The 18,883-nt window shown below is 36.6% G+C and overlaps 1 protein-coding gene across 1 annotated transcript; it reads right to left on the bottom strand.

The window, feature by feature from the left end:
* Positions 1 to 12,637: 12,637 nt before the first annotated feature.
* Positions 12,638 to 13,963, bottom strand: LOC143633133 (protein ENHANCED DISEASE RESISTANCE 2-like). Its single transcript, XM_077101477.1, has 6 exons — positions 13,661 to 13,963; positions 13,476 to 13,577; positions 13,342 to 13,392; positions 13,097 to 13,243; positions 12,931 to 13,026; positions 12,638 to 12,826 (listed from the first exon to the last, which is right to left on the bottom strand). Exons 1-6 carry the CDS (start codon positions 13,961 to 13,963, stop codon positions 12,638 to 12,640), a joined length of 888 nt encoding a protein of 295 aa, XP_076957592.1.
* Between the last annotated feature and the right edge of the window lie 4,920 nt (positions 13,964 to 18,883).

Raw genomic sequence — 18,883 nt, 5'->3', positions numbered from 1 at the left:
TAGCGTTTGATTCCTCCAGTGCGACAATTCTATCGAGGATAGGATCGACATACACTGGAGGTGTCGAAGACTTCCCTCGAGAGATGGGTTTGGGTGAGATAATGGTGGATGGTGGGGTGGTGGTCGTTATGGGTGGTGAGGTTGTAGGCAAAGGTAAGGTGATGGCTTGGGTTGGGGAGGTTATAACGGTTTTGCTCCATAGGCTTGTTGTTTATATTGGTGAGCTGAAAACCGATGAGGTGAATATGGATGAGGTTGGTTGGGTAGGTGGTGTTGAGGCTTGAGAAGGCTCGGGTTGGATTTGTTGTTGTTGTGGTGAGTGTCGTAAGGAAGGTATTGATTTGTTGTTGTTGTGGTGAGTGTCGTAAGGAAGGTATTTGAGGTAGGAATGTTGAAATTGGTTGGTCTGTTGGTGAGGGTTGAGGTGAAGATTCTGGTGAGTCATGAAGTAGGGTCTTGGTTTTCTTTGCTTTGGTTTTCTTTCAGGTTTTAGGTGGCTTGCAGGTAGGAATTTGTATCTTGGTTACGTCTAGTGTTTTGAGGGCTTGGGCCAGGGCTTCTTTGGTGATTTTTGGTTGGTCGGACGGTTTGTCTTGTGAGGGAAACTTGACATGAGACTTGGTTGACATCTGGGAGTCTCCAAGTCTCCTCAAGCGCTTCAGAGGCAGCTGGTCTTCTTCCTCCTCCTCAAGTTCTATCATTTTGCCCTTTTCAACCACTTTCCTCTTCAAGTCATGCTTGGCCTTTGTTCGATCCTCGGCCGGCTCATCTGATGAATCTTGTTCACATTCAACTTCGGGTTCTTCATCACCTTCACCTTCACCAGACGCCTCTTCCCCAGTAGGCTCTGTTTCTTCAAATAAACCAAACTTAGGCCCAGGTCGTGGTCTCGAATACTGATGACCTCTGCCCTTAGTGCTCAACAACACACCAAACACTGACACCTTGATCTCGTTCACATGATATGGCTCGGGGTGTGACTTCTTGTCCTTTGCTTTCTTGAACCCCGGCCTTTGAACATTTGGTAACATATCATCTAACAGAAGCTGCACAAATCTCGGATACATAAGCCATGTAGCCCCACTCTTTATATTTCCCAACATACACAAAAATATTCTTTGAGAATAGTTGAACTTCTCATTGGTAGTCAATGCAGACATAACACGCACCCAGTCAGAGCTCATGCTGTCAAATCCTCCACGAATATCAGAGAAACAGTGAGTGATGATGTGGAATAGGAATTTCCAGTATGGTGACAAATGACTCTTCTCCAAACTTTTCCATTCTGTGTCATATCCCATCTGTGTGACAAAGTCAACCAGCTTCTTCTTGTTTCCTCTTTCATACTTGTACTCTGGTTCATCCTTTATCTTCAACACTCTTCGGATATCTGCTTCTGTGATGGTCAATTCCTGTCTTGCAACCGTTGTTGTGAAGGACAGAGAATCATCTGCTATCTTTGCAAATGCCCAGAAATCCAAAATCCACTTGTAATACACAGCTGGATTGGCTGTAATAGCATATGAAAGAGGTGATTGCCTTAGCCCCTTTACCATGGATGTGAACACCTTATCTGCCTTTGCCTTAGGCAACCCGAGAGCACAAAAGTTGTTATGCCCCTGAAGTTAAAAACCAAGAGATCATGAGAGTCATCATTAAGACATAAACAAACCAAACAAGATATATACATAAGCATTAAGTATCTACATATTAGATAATTCGATTTAGTACTATCATTATGTACATTTTAGATTTAATAAGTTAATAAGTTAATTTTAGTCAATCTATAAGTTAATTAGTCCACAACGTTCAAAGATCGAATCCAAAACAGTCCAATAGACCAAACAGTTTATTTGTTCAAAAAAAGTTCAGCAGCATTAGGTTTTAGATTCTGATAATTTGCTAAGTGTGGGTTTTTCGCATGAGACCTTGTTTCGCTTCGCATGAGGTCAAGCGAAGCGAAACAGAAGCATGCTTCGCTTCGCATGAGGTCAGGCGAAGCGAAACAGGAAGATGTTTCGCTTCGCATGAGGTCAAGCGAAGCGAAAGACCCTTTCATGCGAAGACCTGTACTTAGCCCTTTTTTATCCTCCCTTTTCTTTACTCAAGGTTGCCTAGATGCGAATCAGGTTTCTGGAAAGTTTGAACTTGAATCTCCTTTGTTTACTTGATCAATTTGTCCTTAGAACATTTGAACAAAAACTTAAATCTACAAACTTTACGCAAACAACCCTAATTTTAATAATTAATGATGATAATCAAGATCAATAAGTCCAACAACAGATTATTCACAACATATTAATCAATCTCATACGAAGATCAGTCATTGATCAAGCCGACGGTTCATATGAACCGTCGTCTCGATCCACGAGAACCCAAAAACATGAAGATGAAATGATGTATGGTATTCTGATGTTATACCGAGGGTGGATACTCAGGATTCAACGGCATGTTTGTGATTATGAGGGCCGGATTCTTTGAAAAGTAGAAGAAGATTAGGGTTTGAGAGTTTGAAGATGTGAGAGAGAAGAGAGTAAAAATAAAAGTGTTTGGTGAATAGTGAAAGATATTTTAGGTTTCCCTTATATATAGGGTTAGCCTATCTCGCGATAAGGTCAAAACATCGTGAGTATTCACCAAAAATACACTCTCAATCCTCGGTCTTTAAAACAATTAGCATTTTCAAACCCGAAAAACATTTGCCCACCGAAACCACGCACTTGATTGTTTATAATATTTTCTTTTGTTGGTCCATAAGTGTTAACATTTGCACGAACGATCTCTTTTATCAAAATAAAATGTAATAAAAGAAGACACTGAACTAAAAACAAAAATAAAATTAAAGATAAAAAATAAAATAAAAATAAAATAAATAAAAATATAAGATATTAAACTATTCAGATACTTAATATTTTAGAAAATACAAACAAAATAAAACAAACAAAAAAACAAAAGATAATTTAAGACATTTTAAAGCTAAAACAATAGTATTAAATTAATTTTCATAGTTCTTTTCTTTGGTTAATTTACAAAGAACGATCACAATATGAAATCATATTGATTTGCAAAGCCCTAGATCGCATTTTCATTTTGAAGTTATTGTGACACAAGTTCATCATTGACTGTAGATAATGTCCTCCTTTTTAACTTGACAAGTGTTTTGATGCCAGAAATGATACGTTTAGAGTACAATTAGGCATGGTGCTTATGTGGTCCCCACTTAATCAGACATGTTACTGATTCCATCATATCTCAGGCCTACTTTGTGTTAACATATCACCTCTACTTGACTTAGACCTTTCTTAGTTGATCACAGTACTCTTATTAACATATTGACTTACTGTACACTTTACACATGACACTTTGTGCTTTGCACACTTGACTCGATCTAGAAAGATTGAAATAAGGCAGAAGTTCAGGCCATAACAATCAGGTCGGATAATACCATATTATCGCGTAGAGAAAGTCCAAGGCTTGAACAAAAGAAAGAAAATAAAACAAAGCAGAAGATTCAGGGCCTTAACAATCAGGTCGGATAATACCATATTATCGCGCAGGAGAAAGTCCAAGGCTTGAATCAAAATAAATGAAGAAATAACGCAGAAGTTAAAATTCCTAGAACTGACTCTTTTTCTTGATTTTTTTTTCTTTTCTGACTCTCTCTCTCTCTGTTTTTTTTGACGCTTTACTTAACTCTTTTCTTGACTCAATAAAAATTAAAAATGACACTGATTTTTCATAAGACAACTGTGATAAGGTAAAGAGAGGCTTGGGTATGACATGTTTAATTGCATTTCAGCCTTCATGAATATGACTTTACGGAATCATGCAACCGCTTTATAATCGTATATCCACTAGTACCGGCAGGAATTTTGGTTTATATCATTCGACACTTACTTGTTTGTCAAGCCTACCTACACATCTATGAATGACCTTGTAGCCTTTTGTTCTATTCTTTTAACGCGCTAGAATCATTACAAACCAATATACTAACAATTTCCAAAAAAATCGGATCAAATTTTAGATTGAAAATTTTAAATATCCGACTCCCTCTAAACAGGAGCTCCCTCTAAACGGGATATTTCTTTTTGAATTTTTTTAGCATTTACTTAAATAGGAGTAAATATGAAATCAATATTATATATTAAAATAAAATCTTTTTGTTAAGTCAAGTGACTCGATTTTTGTTTTACTAAAAGTAAATTTAAAAATCTTTTTGGTGAGTTAAAGTTAACTCATTTTCTCCCTCTAAAATTGTGACATATTTGAAAAATATTTACAGTTTTAAATTAAAAGATAAACGATAAAATTTATTGAAAGGAAATCATGCCCAATGACTCAACGAGAAACAAAAATCGGGCACGACTGAAAGCTTTTGTAAAGAGATCTGCAAAGTTAAATTCAGTATGGACCCGTTTTATGTCGACAAGCTTGCGATCATAACAATCACGAATAAAATGTATCCGGATGTCAATGTGCTTAGTCTTTGAGTGCTGGACCGGGTTTTTGACAATAGAAACGGCCGCCTCATTATCACATTTGATCGTTGATCCATAGAAATTCAAATCGTAATCCAGCAGCTGATGCTGGATCCATATCACTTGAGAGCAGCAGCTGGATGCAGCAATGTACTCGGCTTCTGCTGTGGAGGTGGACACAGTGACTTGTTTCTTGCACTGCCATGAGATCAACCGATCTCCCAGGAATTGACATCCACCAGATGTAGACTTTCTGTCCAAGTTGCAACCCCCATAATCACCGTCGGTGTAAGCATGAAGTTCCAAGGGAGAATCTTTTGGATACCAAAGACCCAATCGTGGTCTCCCCTTTAAGTATCTGAAGATACGCTTAACAGCAATCATGTGGGACTCTCTTGGGTTAGACCGATATCTGGCACACTGACAAACAGGGAACATGATGTCCGGTCTGCTTGCAGTGAGATACATCAAGGAACCAATCATTGACCTATAAAGGTGTTGATCGACTGGTTTTCCTGATGGATCAGGAGCGAGAATAGGACGCGTAGTGATTGGTGTCATGAATGATGATGAGTCCTTGAAACCAAATTTCTGAACAATGTCTTGAACGTACTTTTCTTGGTGAATCAAAGTCCCGTCTTTCTTTTTCTCAACTTGTAAACCCAGGAAGAAGGTCATCTCCCCTAAGGAACTCATCTCAAATCGCTGTTGCATAACCTCAGAGAACTCCTTGCACAGATCCTCATTCGTGGACCCGAAGATGATGTCGTCGACATAAACTTGAACCAGAATCAAATCACTGTTGACCTTCTTGACAAAGAGAGTTTGATCGATGATTCCTCTCTTGTAGCCATTTTTCACCAAATGATCAGCCAGTGTGGCATACCAAGCGCGAGGTGCTTGGTGAAGACCATATAGTTCTTTGTCAAGGCGGTAAACGTGATCAGGATGAATTGGATCCTCAAAACCTGGAGGTTGACTGACGCAGATCTCTTCTTTTACTTTCCCGTATAAGAAAGCAGTCTTCACGTCCATTTGATATACTTTGAAGTTCATGTACGAGGAGTATGCCAGAAAGATGCGAATTGCTTCTAGTCTGGCCACCGGTGCATAGACTTCATCGTAATCAAGACCTTCACGTTTCCAAAAACCTTGTACAACAAGCCGGGCTTTGTTTCTGATGATCACCCCCTTGTCATCCTTTTTATTTCGGAACACCCATTTCTTTCCGATCGGCCTTTTATTTTTTGGTTTCTTTACTAGCCTCCAAACATTTTGCTTCTGAAACTGTAACAGCTCTTCTTGCATGGCCTCTACCCAGGAGTTGTCTTTTAGAGCGACTTTGTAGTCCTTGGGTTCTATCTGAGAAATAAAACAAGCAAAAAGACATCTGTTAATGTTACCGGAAGTGCTGCGTGTTTGGATGCTAGCTGACGAATCTCCGATGATGTTCTCAGTCGGATGTCGACGATGAATTGGCAGCTGTGGAATTTGGTCGACATGCTCGACTGGTGTGGCCTCAAGTTGAATGGATAGGCTCTCTATGGGATGCATGACAGTGGTCGTAGGGACAGAAACACTTGGTTGAGGATCAGTTCCATCTTCTTATGGTTCAACCAAATGTTCTGCAGCAATGGGACCTTCCCATAGGTTGTCATAGAATGGAACAACAACAATTGGAACAATAGTTTTGTTGGTGTTATCAGAAGTTTCATTCGGACAGGGTTCCACCTGCTCACATGATTCATCAGCCTCCATTGCAGGACCTTGATTGTCTTCTTCTGAGGGAGGTGTGGGGACAGATTCCACCACACTTGGTTCTGCAGGAGGCTGATCTGTTTGATCGACTTGAAAATTTTGGTTGTTGTCTGCTGACATATACGAGTCAGAATCTGAATCAGTCATGTCTTCAACAACTTGCATTTCAGTGGTGTCGGTAGAGGGCTTCTCATCACCAATCAGGACTTGGTGGTTAGCCATTGGTTGTACATTCAGTATGGGTGCAGCAGCAGCTATGTCAACATGTCCAAGATCTTTCAAAACAACATGCATCAGGATAGACTGATCATCAGCTGGTTGAGCAAGCGGAGAAGCAACAGGTGAAACCATTGGTGCAGCTGGTGTCATATACATTCCATGAAACTGCTTGAACAATCCTTCATAATCAAACATCCAATCCGGACCATTGTGTGTATAAGTAGGGTTTAACTTTTGCCAGTCAATGTTGAAGGATTCCAAGATTACTCTTGATTTCTTGTTATACACACGATAAGCACTTTTATCAGCTGAATAACCAACAAATTAGCACTCATCCGCCTTTTCAGCAAACTTGGAAGTCGTTCCAACATTCGTTTAGAGAATGGTACAGGGACATCCAAACGTTCTGAAGAAATTTACCCTTGGCTTCGATCCATAGAAGACTTCATATGGAGTCTTGTTCAGTCTTTTGTTCAGCAGCACACGATTTTGGGTAAAGCAGGCAGTGTTGATGGCTTCTCCCCAGAAAATCAATGGTAGTTTTGAATATGAGAGCATTGTTCTAGCGGCTTCCACCAAAGTATAGTTTCTTCTCTCAGCCACCCCATTTTGTTCGGGAGTGTAAGGTGCGCTTAATTGATGAACAATTCCCTTGTTTTGACAGAATTCATTCACCACCTTATTGCAGAATTTTGTGCCGTTGTCACTTCTGATACATTTTACCTTCTTATCAGTTTGATTTTCAACCAACACAATAAACCTGAGCAGAAATTGTGATGTCTCGTCCTTGTGTCCTAACAAAATGTCCAACTGAAACGCGAAAAGTCATCAGTAATAACCAGACAATAGGCTTTTCGACCTATTGCCATTGGTTGAATTGGACCAAAAAGATCCATGTGCAACAACTGAAAAGTGGAATTGATGGAATTGACAAGCTTGGGCCTATGAGGGAGTTTGTGTTGTTTGCATTTAGAGCAAGATAAACATTTTTCAGCACAGTGAAAAGATTTTACTGGCAAACCCCTCACATGTTCACCTTTAACCAACTTGTTCAAGTTCTTAAAGTTGACGTGACCCAACCGTCGATGCCATAAAGATGAATCGTTCTCCGAGGCCTTGGACATCAAGCAAGAAGCAGACCGCATGGAATAATTGTTTCTCATGTCCAGAATGTAGGCATCGTTGTGCCTCGGAGTACGCATCAAAATCAATTCCTTAGGGACTTTAAAACCTGGTTTCAGAATGAGACATTCATTTTCAGTAAATAGGGTTGAAAATTTCTTATCACAGATCTGAGAGACGCTTAGCAGGTTGTGGTTGAGCTGTTCCACCAGATTGACTTCATCAAATGTCAATGTGCCATTCGAGACATTCCCTTGTTTCGTTATCTCTCCTCCAATATCACCGGCAAAGGAAACGTGACCACCGTTGAATGGTTTAATGTCGAACAACAACGATTCGTCTCCTGTCATGTGTCGGGTGCAGCCATTGTCCAAGTACCAAATGCTGTTGACAGGCCGTCCAGGCTGACCCTACACATGAAGACTCAGTTAGTGGAGGGTTTCCCAAGACACTCTTGTCTCGGGAAGGTTAAACACAAAATCACCAAATTTAATTTTATGATTTCTGAAAATGTAATCCTTTGGTGAATCAGAATCTGAAGAACAATCCCTCGAGGAACTTGAATTATGATTTCCTCGGTTTTTGAAAATTTTTCTGGATTGCCTTTGTTTTGGTTTAGGCTTAACCACAAAATCTTCTTGATTAGCCTTTGAGAAAACCTTTGAAGGGCTCTTGGGCTTTTCAGCTTCAGAACCCTTAGCTAACCGCCTCCTTTCTCTTTGGGTTAGTCAAAATGGTTTCTTGGGTTTTTCGGTTCTCTTGGATCTTAAATTTGTCTCACTGGCTGAAGTGTAAGTTTGGTGAGACATTTTCTTGGTTTGAGCATTATACCCAGGAAATGTCTGAACAAACTTACTGTTGAAGTCTCTTTGTTGTTTGTGCCAGTTCTTGCAATGTCTTGCAAGATGAGACGGATTTCCACAAATGAAGCAACATTTTCTTTGGTTCCATTTATAGACATCTTGCTCGCTGAGATATGAGGGATGAGGTGATGTTGTTTGGTTAACATGTTGGTGACCTCTATCTGACTTATAATCGAAAGCATTTGAATGATGAGTTGCAAAATGATTTGATTGCCTAGTTTTCTGTCGAGAGTAATAAAAGGTACTATCACAATGATCATAAAATTGAGAACTATTGTCATAATTTGTATTTTGAGAAAATGAAGTTTTCTTGGGTGGCACATATTTGCATGAACTTCTCGGTTTTTCATTTTCAAAGCTAACTTTCTCTTTTATATAGTTCTCAATTTTATTATCAGTTGATGAGCAGCTTTGACTTGTCTGTTCATTAACCTTGATTTTGACAGTTTCATCAAATATAGTTTCACATTCTGAATCAGAAGATGACCATTCACTTTCATTGCAAGCATTTATACAACTGCCATAACTTGATGATTCACAAAATACATCATTTGATCTAGACATTAAACTTCCTATCATTGATTCACATACTTTGTTACAGACAAGATTGTTAATTGTTTTTGTTAGACCCACACAGGATTCAAAACGTGGTTCTAACACTCCCTTTGATTTACAGTCCTGGTTAACCTTCCCACCACTTACATCACCTGCTACACAAGACATGTTGACGTTAGAATTATCAGATGACGAAATTTGAGCTGTTGATGGAGAGGCGGTTGAAACGAATTTTACTGGTTTTGGTATTTTACCATTACCATATGCCATCTCTTCATCAGGAGAAGTATTATAGCTAAAATGGGGTAGGCAAGTGTAATTATCGTTCAATGGTGGGGGCACCGCTGACTAATCACATCCTAGTCCAATTTTAACTTTAGTACTTCTCTGAGCTTTGATAAGATCATCTAATTGTTCAGATGATGCCTCAAATCTTTCAACTTGGTTTTCTTTTTCTCGTTTATCAGAAAGATCAAGTTTTAACTTTTCAATTTCATCTTTTAATTTATTTACAATGTCTTTGTAATAGATGACATTGTGCTCTCATTGAAAGATTTTAAGTTTAAGATTTGCAACATCATTGTGATGAGTTTTAATCTTTTCAACATATATCTTGTCAGCCTTTACATATTCAGCATTTAGTTGACGAAGTTTTGCGTTTTCTTTCAAAACTTCGTCCTGAAGATATCTATAATATGTAACTTTATTTACGCAAGCTTCAGTGCATAGATTTCTTTTTACCTCGTCTGATGGTGACGCATCAGAACTTGCAGCAGCCGATGAGGAAACTTCATTGTCTGTGATAGCCATACCAGCCATGTTAAATGGATTCTGCAGCTCTTGGAATTAATCATCCCAATCCACACCAACTTGGACCTCCGAGGGATTTTGAGTTTGAGCTTGAGTTGCCCTTGTGTGGATGACCTCCAATTCTTTGTGATGAGCTGCTTGGTTTCTGCATCTCATGCCTTTTTCCTGCAGCCTTGCTGTTCCCCTCCTCTGTAACCTCAGTCACACGAATATCATTGGCAGGTTTTGAAGGATTCATGCATTCTCGAGAAAAGTGACCCATCTCACCACAGTTGTAGCAACGTAGCTTTGACTTATCACACCCGATCCTTTTCCTGTCTGAATCATTAAAGCTATCCTTCCCGTACGTTTTCATGAAGTTAGTAGCCCTTTGCACCGCCATTGCCATATGATATTTGATATCCATCTTCTCAAGATCTTTTTGATTGATATCCCTTAAGTCTCCAGCTTCAAACTGAGGTGGCAATATATTTCCTTTCATCAACTCTTCATAGTTTGAAAGAAAAGCATGAACTATTGCGATGTTAGAGTCATTTAGCATAGTTAATGCTTCACAGAAACTTGAAGGCTTGCTTGGTTGAGGTTTTGAAGATGATGAAATCCCTTAAGCTTTTAGGGCTTGGGCAACTGCACTGTCGACCGCCTTTTGGAACGAGCTTGTATTTAAAGAATCTGATTGATTTGTTGTTGAGATGAAGGCTGTTGGTTGTGAAGGAACACATGAGAAGTACTTGGGAGTGGTCATGGGATACACATTCGGTTGAGCTTTGCTCATAAAAGCAGTTGGCATCGAGGTGGCAGTACTCACTCCAGCTTGATTCAGTGAACTGAGATGATTATTCATTCTCATCTGCTCATCCATTTCAAATGACTTGATAGTGGATATCAAGTCAATGTTTGTCATCATGTTTAGATTGGTAGTTCTCTTGATTGTGACAGTATTGGTACTCTAGCTGTATGGCAAAGAGTTCATCAACTTGTGGTTGACCTCGGGAACATGAGGACCTTGTTCAAAGCATCTCAACAAGTCAGTCTCAGTCAAGGAGATATAATTCATAAATCTCCATTTGAAATCTGCAAAGTTATCGTCTAAGGTCGTATATTTTGGAGGCTTTGTGGGGGTTCCTACTTGGTTTTCCAACAGCAAATAACCCTTCAATAGTTCTGAATCAGTGCTAGCCATGGTCTAAGTAGTTACAAGCCTTCAACAAAGCTTAATCTTCAAAACAGTCAACTTTTTCGCACAAAATAGCTTCAAGCGAAGCGAAACAGCTTTGTGCGAAGCGAAAGGATTTTGTGCGAAGCGAAAGGATCCAAGCGAAGCGAAAGAATCTTATCTTTCTGGAAACAAATCTTCCTTGGGATCTGTTTTCACCTAACCTTATCCGTACTAGGTCAAAGGTTGTTGCACAAACTTGCATGCCATGAGAAGCAAAAATGTTCTTTATCAAATTTGACCAACTTTTTGAACCCGTAACCCAATCTTTTATCCAATTCCTTTTTTTTTTCTATTTTTCTTGTTTTTGTTGTTTTTGAAGATTTTTCTTTTTCAAGAACACTTGAACACTTATTTTATTCTTCTCAAGATCAAAACCCAAGGTTGTGATCTAAAAACCCTTAATTAGTGAGCCGAAGCTCTGATACCAATTGTAGGTCCCGTAGTAGGTAGATCTAACAACGTCTTTGGATCAACCTAACTTAGTGCTAGCGGAAATCACACTAAGCAACCAAGAGGTCTCGGATCTTGAGTTTATTTTCGGATAGAGAAGTTAAGTGAGAGAGATAGAGAGAGCCGAGAGAAGAGAAAAGGTTAGAGAGATAGAATTTTTGCCAAGAAATTTTCTATTAATGAACAACCGACTCTCTTTCTTCTCATGACATGCTTCCTATTTATAAGAAAGCATGCATAAGAAGTAGAACAGAACTAATGCCCAATGAGCTTTACAACGTTATTTCCCTTGGGCCCATACATTTAACACTAACAACTAAGGCCCAAAACATATATTTACAATACAAAGGACTAAAACAAAATGGGACTAACATATCTTAAAGTTAATCTATATATTTTGTTATTTTTTGTCTTCTATAAAACTTTTTTGAATATATTTTAAAAGAGTACATTCAATATAATAACAATTACAAACATGAACGGTTGTAATTCTTAGGTTTCAATTCTACTTCTCTCTTTTAGCCGATTGTCGCTAGTACCATCTTCGATTTCTACTTCTTTGTTATCCATCGGTTGTTGCCATCGTCGCCCATTGTAATAGTATATAAATGACTTGCAAAAGGATATCAAACCTCCAACATGTGACTTGTACTTTTCAAAGTTAAAATGAAAAGCCAACAAACCACAAAAAGGTTGGTGATGTAGTTCCCTTCTTTATCATATCTCACATTATAAACTCATTAATCATCTTAGTAAACCATGAAAACAAAAATTAACCTTTTAATCACAACTCACAAGTATTAGTATCAACGGTTAGTTATATGCTAGGCACGGTGTTTCAATCACTTACAGTTTATTTAAACCGAAAACCATTAAAAAAAAAGAAAGAAGAAGAAAAAAAAGAGAGTAAAACTAGAAACTGTAGATTTACATTAAGTCATTAGCAAACAAAAGACAAAAAAAATATAGACACGATTTATTAATCACCATTGGGTAGAACCATAAGAAGTAATCGAAAAGCGATACAAAGAACAAGACTGCATGCATCACTTTTGAGTAAATCCTCTTATCAGTTTAGCCAGCCTCTAAGCATCATTAAAACAACATTAAACTTAAATAGCTAATTGGTGGTATAATATATGTTTCACACAACAATTCGATGACTACGTACAAGCCACTTTTGAGGTATCAATATGGCTCATACGACAGGTCCCAAGTAGATGCTCTGGTAGTTCTTCTGGTGTATTTCCCTGTATTAGAAATGCTGCTTCAACTATCAAATGATGGAAGCTACTCACAACTCGGTTGGCCACCTTCTTTGCAATCACAGATGAACCAACATCTACATCCAGCTACAATCATCATAAACATAACTTTAGTGAAACTGACTATGATCATCTGATTATTAACACAAGATAACCGAGTCTAGCTATATATCTGATTATCGTGTTTTTACCTCTAAGTAGTTCTTTCCACGAACGTATTGAATTTTTAGAACTTGCCCGAGCAGACAAGGTCTATTTCCAACACTTTGCTTTACAATCCATGGACCCTAAAGACAAACCTTGTAAATCAATGTCCATATTAAATTAAATAATAATATGGGATTTGGATATACCAACCTTAGATACATGAGGTATGAGCTTAAACCTTGCATTCCTATAAGCATCGTCGCCTTCTACAAAGTTCTCTAGCAGTGGCACATCTTTGATGGGAGAAGTTGTTGCATAATAGAAAGCAATATGAAAATTCGTTGTTGGACCCGGGATCTAATTAGTCAAAGATTTATAATAGTGAACTACACCATATCGATCTGGTTGACTAAAAATCTTAAAACTTAGATGAAAGAAAAATTAAACTTGTTTACCTGCATATTTACAATGAAAAAGAAATCCGACTTGTTAGCAGCTGCAAATTTCTGCACAAAAAATCTTGACTTAATTTTATACTTTTATTAACGGTATAAGTTTATTATGTAAGTTTTTTTAAAGGATACTCAACCTGACAAATGCTGCCAGGTCGGCCAGCAAAATCATCTTGTTTATTAGTTGATCTCAGCATGTTTGCTGCAACAAGTTGCATCAATGTGTCTTTTACTTTGACCTAAAGGCAGACAAATTAACAAGAATTACGGTTACAAATCAACAGTTTTTGAAATTCTTAAAAGAGAACAAATAAAGTTATACCTTCTTACGGTCTTTCAAATAAGTGGCGCCACGGATTTGAAATGATGTGGCCTCTGCAGCCCCCCAACTATTATGCAGCTCACCGGTTGGATCATTTGGAAATGATAAGTCGTTATTGCTTAAGAAACTATCTTGCCACTCCATATCCTCAAAGGCTGCACCACCGTGCTTCTGCACTGTATTATGCACCAAGTGTAAATCGTAGATGTTGTTTTCTCGTCTTTTTGGTAACCGTGAGAATATGATACAATAAATACTCACGGAACCGGCCCCACCAATAATGATGTGTGCTATCTTATTCATGTCTCTCTACTCTTTTATCTGTTACTGCTATAGTTTTCTCAACATTTTGTGTTATCAGTAGTTCAGCGCTATGTACGTTTTCTCAACATTGTGTTTTATTGGTGGGTTACTGATTTTCGAAACTAGATAAATCAATGGTAAAATCACGAAAGCATCCATTTTGACTGAGGTTGTTAACGAAATACACTTGACTTTACGAAAGTACAAAATAGCCGTTTGACATTTTTGAATAATTTCCACCAATCATAGAAGGACACGTGTCACCAATCACTAATGTAATAGACCCTCAATTAAAATCTCTTGTGCCAGAGTGAAATCTCTTGCACCACTTTTGAATATCCCGCACCACGTTTTAACTTTAAAGAATAAAACAGTTTCACGCTCTATTTCGTTAATTTTCTCGGTCAAAATGGATAGTTTTGTGATGTCGTTAAAGCAAAACTAGCTCAAATGAACTAACTAACCTACTAAACCATGCAATCTTTTCAAAAAATCAACAGCAAGTGAGAACTTAGGAGGAGGAATATCTTGAAACTGTGGCAACACATTTAAAAATAAGCCTAACAAATAAATAAATAAAAGTAAGGAAGAACATTTAAAGTGGTAAAACAAGTACCTGAGGGGATGAATCAGACCAGCTATTTTCCGACCGCATTTCATCAACAGAATCAGAGTAACTGTAGTAGTCATCTTCTTCATCCTTTTCGGTATGTACTGAAACGCTTGAAGGAACCTTTTCAAACTCCCCCATTATATCCTCCTTTCTTTGAGCTTCAACAGCCATGGTAGCTAGCTTCACAACAATGGAACTATCATAGATCAATCTACACATATATAATAAAGCTATAATGCAGTAAGAAAACATACCTACAGTATTCATTCATGTACGCAAGTATGTCCACCTATAACATAATGTTTACATATGTTTTACTTACGAGAGCTCTTTTTCTAAAGCCCAAGCTCAACTCATTTTGAGCTCTTTTACTAAAGCCCGAACTCGGCTTTGTTTTAATTACCAATTAATTTATTAACATTTGTAACTATTTTTATATACTTCAAGAAACCTTAAGAGAACCTAAGCTCGAGTTGAGCTCGTGTGCAATACCTTAAACGAGCCAAAGCTCGGCATGAGTTCGGTTGTACGTGTAGTGTAAAATTAATATATAGAAGTCCAAAAATGCTCAAATTTAAAAATACATTGTTAAGGCTCATGAACGAGCCTAAATGATCTTCCTATATAAGGTTTGAGCTCAGGCTCGATAAGGAATAAGGCTCAGCTAGTTTCGAGCTTTTTATCCATCCGATCCCAAACTTTTGTTCTACAATTACAACCGATTAGGTATTTCACATCTACGTTGTGATAATCATCAATATATACAACCACCACCAAACGAAATAACCTAAGGAAAATGATATATCACAGAATTCATCTAAATCAACTAGCTAAACAAAGACTAGAAGAAGCAGAATCAATTAAATTGCGTACGCGAACGCTAAACAATATACTTAGAGCGTATTACGAAAACACACACACGGATATTCATGTTCTAATTTATAGGTACGTGAAATCGAAAAACAAATTAAAACGATGAACGGAGAATTTATAAGAAACCGTATCTCGTGATCATGAGAAATGAAATAAGCAAATAGCAAGGGTACAGATAATAAGAAATTTATTGAAATAAAACAAGAATTTGGGAATGATACCTTCGTCTCTCGTCCGGCACAAAAACGTCACCGGAGAGAGTAACCAGAGAATGTTGAGGTTGACCCTTAGGAGAAGAGAAGTTTTTTGAGCAATGAGAAATTAATTAATTTCATGGAAGGGATGGAGTTTCAAGTTATGCATGCGCCATATTTTTCTCTTGCCGCAAAGCGCGCTAAATTTTTGTTTTTTGTTTTTGTTTTATTTCTTTAAACATTATTTTAATGGTGCTTGTATTAACGTCACTATTTCTACTCATTAAACTAACTTAAATCTATCTATACTAATAAAAGAATACCACTTTGTGTCACTTGTCACTCTCTCATCCATCCTCATAATTTTAAACCCATTTTCAATATATGGTTTCATTTTCGGATCCCGCGTGGGTCTTACCCGACTCAACTATTCATTTCTGGATCTATATATTGTTATAACCTTATTTGTTTTTATTCAATACATATCGCAACCCTCCTCGGTTAGAAACCCTAGGTCCGCCTTTCTTTCCAAAATGTCTTCTTCGTATGATAAATTTTAGGGTTTTTTACATACTAATTAAACACAAAGAATCTCGACGTACAAATTTGTTTAAGGATCCTCCATCTGATAAAGTTAGGGCTTCTTACATAATTCAATGCTACATGAAGTTAGGCCTTTAAGTGTGTTCTTGGTATCTCGCTACAAGAATTTAGGGCTTGAGGTGTGTTCCTCAACGGTGGATTTATTAAGATTTTTGGTATATACTTTTATGAAATTCGGTGATCGATAGTTGTTTAGAATATTTAGTATCTGATTTCATTTTTTATTAGTCTAATTCACTGATGGAGTTACACTGTTTTGGTTATAAGTTTGTTAGAATAAACAATATAGGGTTAATCTATTTTACTCTATTATGTTGCTGGATCGCCTACAGGGATAAACACATTTTACTCTATTAGCCTATTTGATGGAGTTCCTAATCTTATGTTTTCGGATTATATGCTCAAATAGTTAAAGACTTATTGTTCTATAAAATGGTATATATAGCATGAATGATATGTTTTAATAGCTTCACTTTATAAGTATTGCTTACTTAAGAAGGTGTCACAAGTTATCTACTTATGCTTTGCATTGAAGAAACATGCAGTACTTGGATGTTGAATATTAACCTTTTACTTCCATTGATACAATTTTGGGTATTGTTTATTAATTTAAGTTTATGTTTATTAATAAGGATTTGGTGTTAGTCTTAGAACCAAAACCCGAGGTGGTTTTCCTCCAAGAATATGGAAAATCTGAAGATCGATTTAACTCAGCCAGATGAAACCCACCCTAGCTCCGCCTCTACAGTCGGAAGCTCTGTTGATTTCAAAGGTAAAACTCATGAATAACATACTTTCGATTGTTTTTGTTTGGCGATTTGTTTGATTTACAAACATTTTAGTACGAACCAACCATAACTTTCAAAATATTAGGGTTTTTGAATGGTTCGTTTTGATTTACGTAACATATCGATTTAGTACCTTATGTTTTTTAACTTCAATGGTAGGTAGTAAATTGATTTGATTTTGTCTTTCTTTCAAGAAACGTAATATTTGTTTGTTGTTTCCTTCAGTGATTGATGTGGTTGCATTGGATCCATGTGAGGATGTTTTTGGCATTTCGCTTAAAAGGTTCTTACCGGCCCATGTTATGTAAACACTCAATCTTGAATTTTTGGTATATTTCATCAAATTTAGTGCATAATTTTGAGTTCATTGTAAACTATCAGCCAAGATTTTGATTTAATATTTAGTGATTACATAAAAAGATGTATAATTAATTGGATTTATTCTTATTTTTTTAAAAGTTATACAATTTATGAGGAAAAAAAACTCTCAATGTCAAAAGCATAAAGAAAGGCATACAGTTTCTTGGCCTCAATGGGTTACTTTTAATTTAAGCACTTGATTGAATCTTATTTCTATGTTTTTCAATCTATTTCTATAAAATGTCAATTTTAGATTAACATTTTATTGATTCTTTTATGTGTGTAGCCGAATAGGCAATGATGGAATCAACGCAAGCATTGTCAATAGTAATAAAGAAAACTTCAATATACAAATTTGTTGGTTCTGTGGTTCTTATTCTTTTGCAGAGTCGAGTATGATTTAATTCACAACCCCTGTTAATGTATTTTGTTTTATTTTTACATGATGAGCTTAAAATTCTATCATCAATTAATGTTATGCTTATGAACTTATGATGGTAAGTATCAAAATTGGGTCCTGATATGCTTTCTAAAATTCACATCTATATTCGTCAAACTATAAGTCAAATATGCATTCCAACTTTTCGTTAGTTATTTACAGAATTTTAACGTTATGTTTTCCATTAGCTGGCCTTTAACATTAGTATGTCTTTTTCATTTATCATGGCAAATTACATTCATATGAAGAATGTATATTGACTAATGCGAGAGTTTTATTAAAATTTATGAATAGCCTTATCAAAAGTTCCAAGCATACATGAACAAAAGATACTGATTCTTTATAAACAAGGTATTAATCAATACAACCACAAATATAAACTACAAAGAAATTTTTACTAATTTGTAGCATATTTGTGTAAAATTATTGTTTTGTAATTCATGTAATTTTAATGTAAATTGTCATTGTTTTAACAATATATGATAATTGTGTTGTTGACTGTATTTCGCTTAATGGCTTAATTTTAAAATTTTCATCTATTGCCCGTGTAATAAACTAGTAAAATATATATAGCTAGGATGGTGGTGTTTAAGACAAAATTGACTTTATGTATAAAGCTTGAAAATTAATCGAAAATAGTTTCCAACATGTTTTTGAAATTTAAATAATTAACACTTAAATATAACAAGTTTCAAACTATTTTCTATGGAATTTAACCACTTAAATATTGCATGTTTCACTCCTGCAAGAAAACGGCCTAGCTAACGCGCTTGATTAGTACCGGCTTTCGTTGAACTAAACAAGCGAAAAGAGAATGTCAGTCGGCTGGACGCCCGGCTCTAGACGAAGCTGAGGGGGTTACCACCACATATTTGAGTTGTAAATAGAGTTTAACAAGCAGTTCTTAACATATCGATAATATATAATTTGATATAAACAAAAGAGTTTCTTTAATGTTTTGAAGCATTAAATATAGGTCAAGAATATAATTGTAAACATACATAACAAGTCTAAGTATTCACAAGTTTCCTGAATAGTATTTTGTGTTTC

The sequence above is a fragment of the Bidens hawaiensis genome, unplaced genomic scaffold (assembly GCF_021521415.1).
Source record: "Bidens hawaiensis isolate Kalapana, Puna unplaced genomic scaffold, B.hawaiensis_p1.1 tig00006617_1, whole genome shotgun sequence".
In the NCBI taxonomy this organism is placed as follows: Eukaryota; Viridiplantae; Streptophyta; class Magnoliopsida; order Asterales; family Asteraceae; genus Bidens; species Bidens hawaiensis.
Note: the sequence above shows the minus strand (reverse complement) of the source record. Positions and strands in the feature narration are given on the sequence as shown.

Coding starts and splice junctions, on each gene's coding strand:
- LOC143633133 (XM_077101477.1), bottom strand. CDS start 13,963: ATGAATAAGATAGCACACATCATTATTGGTGGGGCCGGTTCCGTGAGT. Junction 13,393..13,475: donor GACCTGGCAGCATTTGTCAG/GTTGAGTATCCT, acceptor TTTTTTGTGCAG/AAATTTGCAGCTGCTAACAA. Junction 13,027..13,096: donor TCATACCTCATGTATCTAAG/GTTGGTATATCC, acceptor GTTTGTCTTTAG/GGTCCATGGATTGTAAAGCA.